Source organism: Alligator sinensis, unplaced genomic scaffold, assembly GCF_000455745.1.
Source record: "Alligator sinensis unplaced genomic scaffold, ASM45574v1 scaffold1504_2, whole genome shotgun sequence".
Classification (NCBI taxonomy): domain Eukaryota; kingdom Metazoa; phylum Chordata; order Crocodylia; family Alligatoridae; genus Alligator; species Alligator sinensis.
In genome coordinates, this window is record NW_005843759.1 from 20,333 (window position 1) to 33,814 (window position 13,482).

A 13,482-nucleotide genomic window follows, 5' to 3' on the forward strand; every position below is an offset into this window, starting at 1 on the left:
TGGCTCTGTCACCACCCTGGTGCATGGCCCTGGTTAAGTCACTTTGCTGCTCTGTGCCTCAGGTTTCTCCATTTGAAAAACAGGGACCATCCTACTGACTTGTGCATGCTGCTTACAGATGTTACAGAAACAAACGAAAATGGTGGTTTACTCTAAACTTGGTGCACTCCCGTGCTGAGCCCAGCACACGCCCAGAAGAGGCAGCGCATTAGTTGGATCTGGTTCACCCAACGTCTGTATAGATCAGGTGCTTTAGTGGGGGGGGGGCGTTTGGCACATTTATCTAACAGCTGATTGAATCAGCTATTAGATAAAAGTGCCATAAAGCCCCAAAGCGCCCAATCTATATAGACACTGTGGAGCTGGGCTGAACTAACATGCTGCTTCTTTAAGTAAAGCAAGTTTTGTTTTTTTTTAATCTCTGTAAGCAGCCTAGTAAAGTGCTTTGAGCACTAGTGATGAAAAGTGCTATAAGTGCTGGGTATTATTATGGTGTTTGAATATTCAAACATTTCTTTATGTGTTTTCTGAAGTGCCATAGAGTACAGTCTTTAAATAATATCATTACTCTCTATGCATTATAGAACGAAAGTTTAAAAAGAAGCAGTCTAGATGAACAAGGACCTTAAACCAGACTTCCACTGCCCATCTCTCATTGCTTAGCCCAGCCCCTGGGTAGTAAAGCTGGAAGAGGTACAGAAGATCCTTGCTTTGCTTCTTGCCACTTGTGCATGGGTTTAATCCCAGGGCCTGCACAGCATCTCATGGTGGCAGGGGATGATGTCTGTAAAGCTTTTCTTGCTAGGGGATGCTTCATCTGAAGATCCCCAAAGTGCTTTGTCTGTATCGGCCATGATCCTGCACATTCTTATGCCTGTGCCTGCAACTCATCCTTCTGGCAGCTGTGAGGCTTGATCAGAGGTTCAAAGCGAAGCAGAAGCACATGTCTTTGCATGATCACAGCAGAATGTTCCCTCTTAGTGCTCCAGTGAGGGAGCTGGAGTTGGGCATTTACCTTTGTTTTACAGAAAGGAAAAAGAGGCAGCAACATAGTCACAGCTCAAGGTCACAGAGCATGTTAGTGGCACTGTCTCAGGATCCCTGCCTCCCACCCCCTGCTTCTGCCTGTGGGTAACATACTTTAAAAGCTGCAGTGCAGGGACCAAGGGGTAAAAATGCATCCTCTAAACTCCAAGAATCCATTTTTATGCAGAAACTTGAGACACTAGTGCATCTACCCCATTCCTTGGTCTGGGTATATTCCCCCAAGTGCTCTTCTAAGCAAAGCTGGACATGTACAATGGGCTCCCAAGACTGATTCAAAGAAAGACCAACTGGCTCAGCTTTCTAGCTCTTCCCTGCAACATCTGAGCCATGACAAGGTTTGGTTTTTTCAGTTTTCAGACAGGTTTGGAATGAGAATGGAGCCCTACATTGCACAAAGGCAGCTATAGGAAGCAAATCTATTTGGTCCTGAGTGCTATTTGTTAGGGTAGTTTAGGCCTTTTCATATTCTCCAGCTGATCCAACACTCCCCAGCCCCAGCCCCTTTTTTTAATCTCAGCAAGAATAAAGCAGCATCTTACATTCCTATAGCACCTTGCAATCGGACAGACCTAACAGATTGTATGTACAGGAATCACTGACCCAATCAGTGAAAAGCACCCACCTCTGGGGTGGACTGTTGAAGCTGTTTGAGAACTGGGGCATTCCACAGTAGCACAGGAAAGACAAGCACTGTACTCTGCTGTAACCTCTGACAAGTGTAACTCTCTGGTTGGCAAAATCTCAGACAAGATCCCACCTGTAAGACAGCTACCCTCTCACATGGTCTGGAAGTGGGATGTGCAGAGCTAGAAGTAGGAGCTTCTTCAGTCTGAGCTACAGCACCAAGGTTCAGCTCTAGCAGCTGTAGCCACTCCTACACTCCGAGGGCCAGGCCCAAAGGAAGAAGAGTAACACCCCCAGCAGGTGCTGTGATTACTAGAACTCCTCACATTTTGCAAGCGGACTTTTGGGTTGAAAAAGGGGCTTTAAGAACATTTTTCAAATGAAAAAAAATTGTTCATTTTCACTATCTCCCCTTCTCCTATCCCCCCACCCCTCAAAATGTTTCAGTGACAATGGATTATAACCATCAGGAAGAGTTGCACAGTCTTTCCATGCATGTGCCTGATGGCTGCACTGCAAACCTTCCCACCCAGATGCAGCTTTGACAACAGTGTTTCTCACCGTGAAATGAAAAACCCAGTTTTGAATGACAGCAAGCAGATAGCACCAGACCTTTCAGAGAAGGACAGCACTTATGGACACAAGGCACCTCTTACAGTCAACTCAGGGCAGTGCTTCCATTCTGACCATTCCAGGCTTGCCCCACTGGCACTGCTCCCCCTTAACCATAGCATCTCTTTCTTGAAGTGCACAGAGACCCTTTCACTAGAACAGTCCTTCCTCACCCCCACCACTCTGAGGTCCTGCTGTTGTGTTCAGGCAGCTGGTGTCTTTATGTCTTCCTGACTAGTTCCGACTCCAACACGCTTATGTCCTGCTTTGAACTAATGTCCCCCACAGAACAGAACTGACCAGTGGATAGTGCAGGAGACTGGGATTTGGGACTCCTGGGTTCTGTGCTGAGCTCTGCCACCAACTCACTGGGAAGCCTTAGACAAGTCATTTAAATCTTTGTACCTTGTGTCCCACAGCACATCTATAAATGTGAAGGACCTGTCTGTCTATCTCCTATATTGGTTGGGAGGGTTTGACAAAATGGCCAGAAGGTGTTTGGAGCTTCTCAAACAACTGGCATCAAAAGAAGTGTAGAGAGGAAGGAAGCTGCTGCATCTGCCCTTGGGCAAAGGGATCTAAGCCACCTGCTGTAAAAGACCTTAGGGAAGGGTTCCCCATCTTCGAGGTTCATCACTCAAGAGACAGACTTTTACAATGAAATTGCTTTGGGGCTCATAGCCCTCTACTTCAGAACTGATGTTCTATGAAGCAGCCAAGAGATGGCCCCATATTTCCCAGGGATTCAGAAGATTTGGACCCAGATGAGAATTTGTTCTCATGTAACATGACCTCCTGCTTAAAGCAGGCCTGCAAACTTCATCTCATTTCACCTCTATGAGGCCATGCAACTCTCATGAAGTAGCCAGACAAAGGATCAGAACTCACAACTCCTGTATTGAAAAGAGTGGGCTTGTTCTGCTAATGGGCTACTGGAACTCAGTAGAGGGAGACAAGAGATCTTAATACACTAGCACAGACTAAAACCACAGCACATTCCTAACAAGACATATTATAAAGCCTTGTTCTTCCCCCGCCTCTCCAAAGCCCCAGGCAATTCCCACATGGTTTCCCCTCCCTGGAGTCTGAACACTTCACTTTAACGCCTTGGTGTGTGTGTCTCACCTCCACAGCCTCAGCCCATCACTCACAGCACCTCACAGCAAACAGTCAATTAAATATTTAAGCACTTTCTACCAGCCTTTAAAACGCAACTGTGTAAGTGGCTGTTCTACACAGCCTGGCAAGGCAATGAGCAATTTTCTGGCAGATAGAACAACTCTGGTTTTCATTAAAGAAATGTAAAACACTGCAACTCTGGTCTGAGAGTAAATGTAAGCCATTCCCAGCCCTCCACTGTGAGGGCAGTACCTAGACATACATGCAGTCACAGGGCTGTGAGGGGGGGGCTTTTGGAAAGGGCCTCCCTTGCCCCTCTAGGATCATAGTGGCTGATGAATTTTGGAGGAGACCAACAAGAGGAAGTGGGGAGATGATTATAGTATGATGTCTTCTCACGTCTGGAGCCATGAACAGGGTATAAATTGCGACCTACTCAGCATGTGCGGTCAGTGTCAGCCGGGATGTCCAGGCACAAGGCCGCTGGCTCCACTGTGCACAGCTGGAATTCCTGACCTGTGGTTCCCGTCACCTGAGTGCCACAGGCCAGAGAACTGACCCATCTGTAGTTGAGCAAGCAGGACAGCACAGGTCCAAGTGCCTGAGCCGCAGAGTGCAAGCACAGGTGGCTGTGCTTTTTGAACATGGAAGAGTGGCTTCCTCAAGCAATCCTTACCCAGGATCAATGCAGTCCTGTATATCTGCGACCCAGGAGTGTTTCTGGAGGGAGTCAATGGTTTCCAAGATATATTCAGCACCATTTTCCACCTACACGGGAAGAAAGGGAGAAAGAGAAGTCAATTAACAATCCTTTTACGTGTCTTCACCCTTCCCTGCCTGCCTCTCTCCTTCCCCACCCCTGACTCAGAAGACATTACTGCATATTCCCTACTCAACCATTGAGCAGGACAATGGAATCAAATAAACGCCTACCAACGGTATCATGCCTACCAATACCAATACCACGGTCATGGTCATGGTCATGGTCTGCAGTGCAAGCAGCAGCTGTTTCAATATTGACCAGCAGCCCAACCCCTCTCTTTAAGCTAAGAAGTATCTTCTTCAACAGAAATTACAGTGATGGAGGGAAGAGATGAGGGAATCTTCAGGTGTCCAAAGGCAACTGCAAAAATAGGAATTAGGCCAGACTTCTGGGGCAAATGGTCTTAGATGCTCCCATGGTAACAAGCTGGGCTTTAGGCTCATCTGAAGCAGGCAACACTCATTCGATAACTTGGCACCCTGAAACATCATGCTGGGTCAGTAGTGAAGCACTGGTGCAAAGAAAAAGCACTGCCTATTGATTCACCAGCTGCGCTACATGTAGTATCCTGGATTTTTTTGAAAAATCTTTCTTCCGTGTGCTGAACTGGATTAACCCTGTTCAGTTCATCAGACCAAATGTTGCAGCCTGAGACAGCATCGCCAACCAGAAGTGTTCAAAAATGAGTCAAGCCCCCAGGGTGCCATGAGATTGTCTTTAAAATTATATTACCTCATTATCAGGGATCCAGGTTTTCTGTTTGCTATTGAAAATGCAGAAAAACACAGATTTTTCTTTTTTAAAGGATCGAGGATTTTCCCCTTTAAAAAGGAGAAAAACACGCAGGAAGCCAGTGGTTTCCCTTTGCAGGCTGGTAGAGTACCAGCCTGCAGGGGCACCATGTGAATGTGTGTATGGTGATGGGGAGAGGCACAGACCATGCACTGGGAGGAGGGACCACAGGCTACACATTGCGGGGGAGGGGAGCAGGGGGACACATGCTCCCAAGACTTCTGTGCCCACAGTTGGGCATGGGGCTGCAGCTGAGCTGAACCAGCTCTGGGCAGGAGCTGCCTCCACAGCGCAGCAGGCAGGACCCAGCATAGGAGGGAGTGCTGCACCACTGTGGTGAGGCCTGTGCTCTATTGTAGGTGCAGAAATCTGGGGGGCACATGCCCCCCCCCCCCACACACACACACACCCACCCACTCCATCCCCAGTCCTCAAGTGTGAGGAAGGGGAGCAGTGGGTTGGGAGTGAGGGGTACCTGCAAAGCTGGGGATGGCTGTGGGTTGGGAGCAGAGCTGTCCCTAGGGTATGGCAAATTGGGCTGACTGCCCCAGGCCCTGCACTTTGCAGGGGCCCACAGAGCCAGGGAGAGCAATCGCAGCCCCTCCTGCGGAGCTCACCTGGAGCTGGTGGCTCAGCCCTGCACCACAGAAGCAGCACAGCCCCCTTTTCCCCCCTTTGCAGGGGTACCACAGCCCTGCACAGTGTTAAGGGGGCCCCGCACAGGCTGATCTGCCCCGGGCCCTGCACTCCCCTGGGGTCAGCTCTTGTTGGGAGTAAGGGGCACCGGCAGAGCCCGGGGGAGTGGGGGTGCACGTTTGGAGTGAGTGGCACTGGCAGGGTTGTGAGTTGAGAGTAAGGGGCACTGGAGTAAGGGTCTGGGGGCGGGGAGGGGGGCTATGGCATATCAGGGCTGCTCAATGCCACAAAGCAGCAGGGGGAACAGCTGCAGCTGGACCCACATCCTGGTGAGTGAAGAGGGCAAGGAGAGCTCTGATTTTCCATGATAAAAACCCCTGAATCAAACTCCAAAATTTATAGGTATTTAAAATGTATTTTGTTATAACGATTGAGGCACTGGTAGGCTTCCAAACTGCTTTAAAATTGTACATTTATCAACAAAACATTGTGTTCAACTAATACCTATACATATAGTGAAGTTTTATTTTAATTGTGGAAGTTGTGAGTTTTATCAGAGAATTTGTGATTTTTAAACTGAGAAAACCAGGATCCCTGCTTATTATTTATACCGAGAGTCTCTTTTATTTGCCTCTAGGGTCCTGTGTCCTTAGGCTTCAAGCTTTTGTCTGGTACCACAGGAGCTAGACGTGTAAAAGGAGCTCAACTGGCCAATCACATGACTTCAAGAGCTAGAGCTTTATGAAAACCATCATGATTCACACTCATGAGAGCTGACAATGCTGCAGATGTGGCATGGGCACAGAAGCTAGGGCTGGAAGTGGCTTCCTAAAGCATCAGGCACAAACCCCATGTCTATGGCAGGCTTTTCCTTACTCCGTTCTTCCCAAGCATGTTATATAATCTGTTACTGAACTGGATGAGGCAGTCCTGACTCAGGGTATCACATTGCTAGCTAGGATGACCTTCTATGAAATGAACCTAATCATATAAAACAGAATCGCTGCACTGAAAATAAACAAGCTGAGGAACAGGTTGCCAAAGGCTCTACCACAGGGCCCTACTCAGAGCTGGGCAGCAGCAGGGCCCTGAGCCTACTCTGCTGCCAAACACTAGAGAAGCAAGTGCAGTGCACTAGCAATGCTGAGGTCCAGGCAGATATACCAAGGTGAGGGGGAGATCCCTTCAGCTGCTAGACTCCATACCGACGCAGATGCTTCATGAGAACAAAGCACCGGGGGGGGTTGAAGGTTTGGGGACTCTAACATTTAAAACAAAAGGAAGCAAAAATGAGCACAGTGCATGAGTACCTTGCAACGGACCATTTGTCTTCATGATGGAAGAAAATGTAAGTTACAGAGGAGGGACAGCACTGTCACTCGCTGCAGAAATACCTTGGGGTTGAATTTAGAGGCTTCAAAACATTGCAGAATCAATTAAAAAATACAGCTACCTTGAACGAGAGGGGAAACTCTTGCATTCTTGCAGATCTGCCCTTCCTTTCCCCTCTGTCATGAGCCTACATGCCACACACAACCAATGCAATTTCTCCATGTGGCAAATATACCAACTGCTTTGCCTCAAAAGCCACAGATCTCTGGCATCCAAGTTAAAGAAGATCTCAAAAGGTCACTTATTCTAATAAATCCCTTTTCTTCATTGTAGGCCCAGCCAATGGAGGGCAACATCACTCACATGCCTATTTCCCAGAGGCACTTTCATCATGATTCATCTGCTGGGATCAATTAATGATCACTGCACCTTCCCACACAGGCTAATTCTTCAGACCATGTCCCTCGGTAGATTGTAGCGTGGACAGGAAGGACCAGAAAGTGTCTGGCTCTGGGAGTCGCTTGAGGCACAGTAACTACTGAAAAGTCAGAGCACCTTTTACACATTTCCTCTCCCCGAGAACACAGCGCTCAAGAGGTCAATTAGAATCTCAACAGTCAATTATGGACTTTGAAACAAACAAGCCAAATAAGCCCCTTGAGGAAACAGGGACCAAAATAACGGGAAAAGCCTCTTGGAAGAGCTGTTATTGTTTGAGAATTACTGGGAAGCTTTCGGAGGGGAAGGAAGCTACATTAACCTGGCTGCTGTCCCAGGGCACACTGCACCTCGTTCCTCATCATTTGTGCTCTGGAACAAGACACATGCACACACAGACACATGCATGCACACACACTCACACATGCAGCCCCCACAACATACCAAATGCAAAGTGGACATCAAGGTTTTGTTCCTCACAAGTGCCCCTTTATCCTTATTGACAAGGAGCTCAGATGAAGTTTGCATAAGTTAGACTTGTCAAGGAATCCGTGATTCAATGAAAAAGAACAATTTCCATGGCAACCCCTGCATGCCACAGGGCATCTATTCAATTCAAAGCACTTTCTTAAAGGAACATATGCCCATTTGGAGCTGGGATATGAAGTGCAACAATTTTAATCTAAATATATTAAAGACAAATACAATAGAAGCCTTAATACAGGAAATTCGCCCTTGGCATTTACCATTTTGGAAACCTTTAACTAGTTCAGCCACACAAGGAAGCTAGTCTCTACCCTCTTCATTGAAAATGTGCTTTGTGAAACAAACCACAGCGTTAGAGGTAGGTTTTGGCTGAGGTGGGACAGAAATTCTTCAAGCATTAGCAGCTCTCTGTTTCTCGGCCTTACAAGTAAAAGTTATCAAAGAGACAAAGAGATCTAAAAAAGTCTCACAAACCAGCACAGGCAAGTAGCGTTCAGAGGAGTCCCACGCTGGACTCAAATTTAGCATTCCTTTCTCCTGTAAGGTCATATAAATTTTACTCGGGTATTGCCAACAGTACAAATAGCCCAGCATGACTTACTGGAAGGAAAAAGATTTAGAGCAGAGCCCTGCCCTCCATACAACCAACACTGTCATTTGTCTGGTGCACAAAGACTGAGTTATGCTGTGTACTTAACTATGGAGCCAGAATGGGGGTTTCCAGAACATCTGGATGCAACAGCCGTCAGGACACTCAGGTGCATTCCTTCTGGCTCTGGTGTCAGACACAGATTTAGGGCTGGGGCTTGCTTTGACTAATGTCTCAGGTTTCCAGTCCTGTAGCTTTGATGGAAATATATCTAAAACAGACACTGGCAGAGAAGCAATGCAATGGATACTGGCTCAAAGAAAAGTACCCCCTACATAACCCATACCAGCGGGGGCATTTCTGCTTCCCCTCATGCTACATGGACACGAGGCTGGGTCTGACTCAATCAGCACTGAGAGCACGTTGCACTGCTCTTGTGCCTGTGAGCTGTGCGAGCTCAACCAGGTGAACAGAAACTATTCTTCCTTCTGGAAGACTGACGGTGCAGGGAAAGGAAAAAACCTCTTTCATACACAATAGTAGGGTTGAAGTGTTGCTTCAGCCTTGATGGCCTAGGAAATGAGACAGGCATGGAGTATAGATTCTAGATCAGGGGTGGGCAATTATTTTTGGAGGAGGGCCACTTACTGAGTCTTGGCAAGCCATCGAAGGTCACACGACAAGCAGCCAGGGACAGATAAATATTAATTTTCCAAATGTTTTAGGGGCCCCATGGACTGGACAGAATAGCTTGATGGGCCGCATCTGGTCCGCGGGCTGCATTTTGCCCATCCCTGTTCTAGATGGCCCAGTAAAAGATGATAACCAAAAAAACCCCCAAAAAACCCCAGTGCTTCTCATTATGTTCAGGGCAGAGGAAGGAAGAGAACAGGTTTCCAGCCTGCCATTGTAGTGCTCAAAAAAAAAATCTGTTGGCCCAAAGCTGCCTACTTTCGCAGCTGACCAGGGATCAGAAGCAGAAGCCTCAAGGTAGAGAGCTTGCAGTCACATGATGTTTCACTCCTAATTCTGGAGGCCTGTGTTAGCTGGATGGCAGGAATCTGAATATTCATCCAAACACCTAGGACTGGCCACCCTGGTACCAATGCTCATGCACTAAAACCTTTGAGGCTGTTTCTTGTGCACACTAACTTTCTGCCTGCAGTGCCACATGCTCCTGATCAGGCTCAATGAGGAGCAAGGTGCCATGAACACCAGCATCCCCTTGAGAGTGGCTGCTAGGAAGCGGCAGCTTTATTAGACTAAATCATCTTTTTTCCTTTACAAGGTTAATTAAACCTTCATCACGTGCTTTGTCGCTGAAACCTCAGACCCACACATTTGTGTCTGGAGCCAGAGTCCCAAAACACTACGTTCGAGGGGAGTGAGTGGATGGATCCGAGGGAAACTCACCAGCAGAAAGGCAGCGCTCAGCCCCTGCTGGGGAGGCTGCCTCCCAGTTCAGATCAGAGCCAGCCTGCAGAACAGACTTCTTCCACGTCGCCTGCTCCGGCCCAGTGGGAAAAAATCCTGCTTTGTAGCAAGGGGTTGTTAGGAGCAGCTGCCAGCAGCACACTGCAGAAGATACTGCATTAAGCTAATTAACTGTATTGTATGGAAAAAAAGTCTTTTTGAGGGTCTCTAGCTAGAGGGCTAGAGTAGCCCTTCATATCTACTCTTGTCCTCAGATTCCTGTCTGCTGTGCATTACTCTCCATCCCCAGAGGCCCTATGACATGCAATGCAGGCCACCCTCCCCCACCCCCAATCAAACAGCTTCCACCAGCCCCTCTTATTGATCAAATGAACACCACTCTCCAGCAACCAGGAACAGCAGCATTTACATAACAGTGGGCAGTGTCACCCCCTGGCAGATTGTCTCTGACTTCCCATTTTCCAGCCAAACAGGGTTGTAGGCTGAACAATAAGAAAGAGAGAGAGAGACAGAAAGCCCCTTTTGTACAGTCTCTCTCTCTGCTCAGAATGCCACCAAAGACCAAATGCAACCCCTAACCAGGCAATGGCAAAGCAAATTAATCTTCAAATAGATTTGCATTAGGGGAACAGTGAGAGACCCCAATAAGAGCTGGACTCCATGGGTCTAAATCCATAGTAAGAGACAGTCCCTGCCCTGAGGAGCTTACAAACAAGGCAATGGTGGGAGTGGCTCCCCTAATGTCACAGAGCTGGTCAGTGGCAGAGCTGAGACTGCAACCCAGCAGACCTCAATCTTCATCTGCAGAGCTTCCCGTCTTGAACTGTCATGGCTCCTTCATAGGTCAATAGCACTGGCTGGCTCCTTCAGTTCACTGGTGAGGTCTAAGGGAACATCTAGGCTGCCTGTTGGCCACAGCAGGGAAGAGAAGCATGGGAGCAAATGCTAAGGGTTTGACATGTAGCAAATAGGGGAGCCAGTTTGGCAACTGGGAGGCCAAGGCCAGTTTGGCAACTGGGAGGCAGATCACTTGCTTATATAGTCTCCTACCTTCCGATTGTGCTGTACGGATCCTCTTAGCTCTGCAAGGCCAACACAGCTAAGAGGGAGAGAGCAGGATTTCACTCCAGTTCATTCATCACCTACAGAACATATGAACTGTTTCTCCTTCTTGCCACACAAACTGTTGCTGTTGGCTCCATTCCTTTTTACAGTGACCAAAAGTGTGCTAGTAAGTTTAAGATGAACTAAAAGGAATCCAGCTCAACTCTCAGTTCCCAGTCTGAGTTTATAGCCTAGAGATGCAGAAGGAACACGTGCCATTCTGCTTGTAACCTGGAAAGATTAGCTCTGGGAGCCAGTGAGAGAGAAATGTTACACATGGGGGGCCTGCAACACTATCATAATAGAGTCGCTCTCCAGGGGGGCTGCCCAAGGAACCCTGAGGAGTTCCTTGTGCTTTCACTGTCACAGGGCCTAAACTGCACCTCTCCTTGCATTGGACCCAGTGGGGAAGGACTCTCATTTGCATATAGGTTCTGTATCTGGCCAAGGAGGAGGCTAATTTATTAGCCTCCTAAAACTGAGGAAAAGTATGACCAAGCTGTGCTAGAAAGAAAAATAAATATTTTATTTATGGGATTCTAAGATGAGATTCTCCACCCCCCCGCCATGTAACATGGATAAAAAGCATTTCACAATTGAATAAAAGGGGGTGGGGGCAGACAGCTGCTGTGGCTCAGGTTCCATCCTGTACCCAGGGTTAGGGCCCTGGCCGCAGCTGCTGCCTGCCCCTCCACCACCTCTGTACCCAACCATCTCCTCCCTACAGCCTCTTCCACCATCTCTTTCCCCCATGCACCCTCTGCTCCACACCTGCTCCTCGCCCTTCCTCTCCTTGTGTTTTCTCTGTCCAAGCTGAAGCCTGGGACATTGAGCATGGCCGGTCCCCTAGCAGCATCACGCAGCTGCTATGAGGGCTGGGCTGGGGCCAGGCTCATTGCCCCAGACTAGAATGGGGATGGAGCAAGGACAAGGGGGGTGGGGGGAAGGAGGAAGGGAGGAGCAGAGACTGGGGAAAAGGGGCAGGAGAGGGAGCAGAGGGGGAAGTGGGGACCTGAGGTGTTGGGGGGAGGCAGCAGGAGGCAGAGGTGGCAAGGGGGCAGGCACAAGCAGGGGGCCAGCAGCTTGATCCTCCCATACTACCTGCTGCCCCACTGCCTGCCCCTTGCAGCAGTGCGGGTATGAATTAAAGATGACCCTCCAATAATTAGATTCCATATGTGGAAAATTATAACTAATTTATAATTTTTCCATGTACAGAATCTAATTATTAGGGGGTTGTCTTAAATTCAGGATCATCTTAAATTTGAGTAAATACGATAGACAAACCCGTATGAAAATTGAGAGTTCTTTTGGAAGAGCTTAGTAGACAGCCAAACACATGAGTCTACACCATCAAGAGAAACTAAAGCAAGGTGGCACCTCGGGGACTAACAAGCTCAGAGTGGCAGGAGCTTTTACAGGGAACAATCCACTTCATTGGGTAGTGGATGGAGAGAGAGTAAAGTTGTTAATAATGTTGAAGAAAATAATTTTGGTGAAACGGCTCTTTAATTCAGCAGGGGAAGGCAGAACATGAATCTAGCTGATGACACCTGATGCCAGGTGGGTTTGGCTCAAACATTGGGCGCAGATTCTTAACAGCGAGGGCAATTCAGCCTTGCAGCAGACTTCCAGGGAGAGTGGCAGAGGTTCCAGCTCTCGACGGGCTCATACCAAGGCTGGGTGCCTTGGTGGAAGTGGCACCTTTGCCAAACACTGCTGTACTGAGCTACTAAATTGTGCTTGTAACGGCGTGAAATGTAAGGGCCCGTGAGAGACAGAGAATTAGACCCACTGATCTAATGGCCCCTGCTGGCCCTAAAGTCTTTAAATCCACTGGAGTGCAAATCTAAGTGCTGTCCATTTTCCCATCTCTCTCAGGTCTCTCTTTAAGCACATCTCAGAGGCCAGGCCCCAGTTACATGACACTACAATTCTGTACCCATGCCATGCAGCAATCTTTTGAGGGTGAATTGAAGCACCAAAGGCTCTTTTGGAACCTGCAAGCAAACAGTTCTGAGCAGCTGGTGGTGTCAGGCACAATCAATTGCTGCCAGGAAGGGGGATACCCATCATGAATACACAACACCCTTCCTCTCCCAGGCCCCTCCCTGTGGGACTGGAGGGCAGCAGCTGCCATCTGGGTAGAATCACTGGCTGCTGAGATGGGGAGGGGAAGAGAAGCCTGGGATGTCGCTGGATCCAGTACAAATCTCAATGCATCCAGGGTGCTTTACCTTCAGGACAAAAGTGTTGTCTTTGTCTGGCATTTCTAGAGGCATTGTCGTCCGGACTTCGATGATGGCTGAAAGCGGGATGCTGACCTTCGGCTTCGAAGCCTGGAAAATAAAGGAATAGCATGCATGTGATAAGGTTCTCTAAAGAGACTGTACAGCCCAGCTCTCAGCGACGCAGGATCTCTCCCTTGCCTGTTTAGTTATTAAAAAAAAAAAAAAAAAGACTTCCCTCAGGAGCCTGCTAACTCCAAGATCTTTTAATTAAACTG

At 48.2% G+C, this 13,482-nt stretch overlaps 1 protein-coding gene across 4 annotated transcripts in view; it reads right to left on the bottom strand.

The window, feature by feature from the left end:
- SH2B2 (SH2B adaptor protein 2) overlaps positions 1-13,482 on the bottom strand; it is a 46,692-nt gene that overhangs the window by 18,209 nt on the left and 15,001 nt on the right. For all 4 annotated transcript variants that reach the window (XR_003092413.1, XM_014527649.2, XM_025195712.1 and 1 more), the window contains exons 5-6: positions 13,214-13,315; positions 4,079-4,170 (exon numbers count right to left, since the gene is read on the bottom strand). Coding sequence is in view for 3 of the 4 variants with exons in the window: in XM_014527649.2 (XP_014383135.1) it covers positions 4,079-4,170; positions 13,214-13,315 (194 nt within the window). In the remaining variant the exon portion in view is untranslated. The remainder of the gene's footprint in view (positions 1-4,078; positions 4,171-13,213; positions 13,316-13,482) is intronic.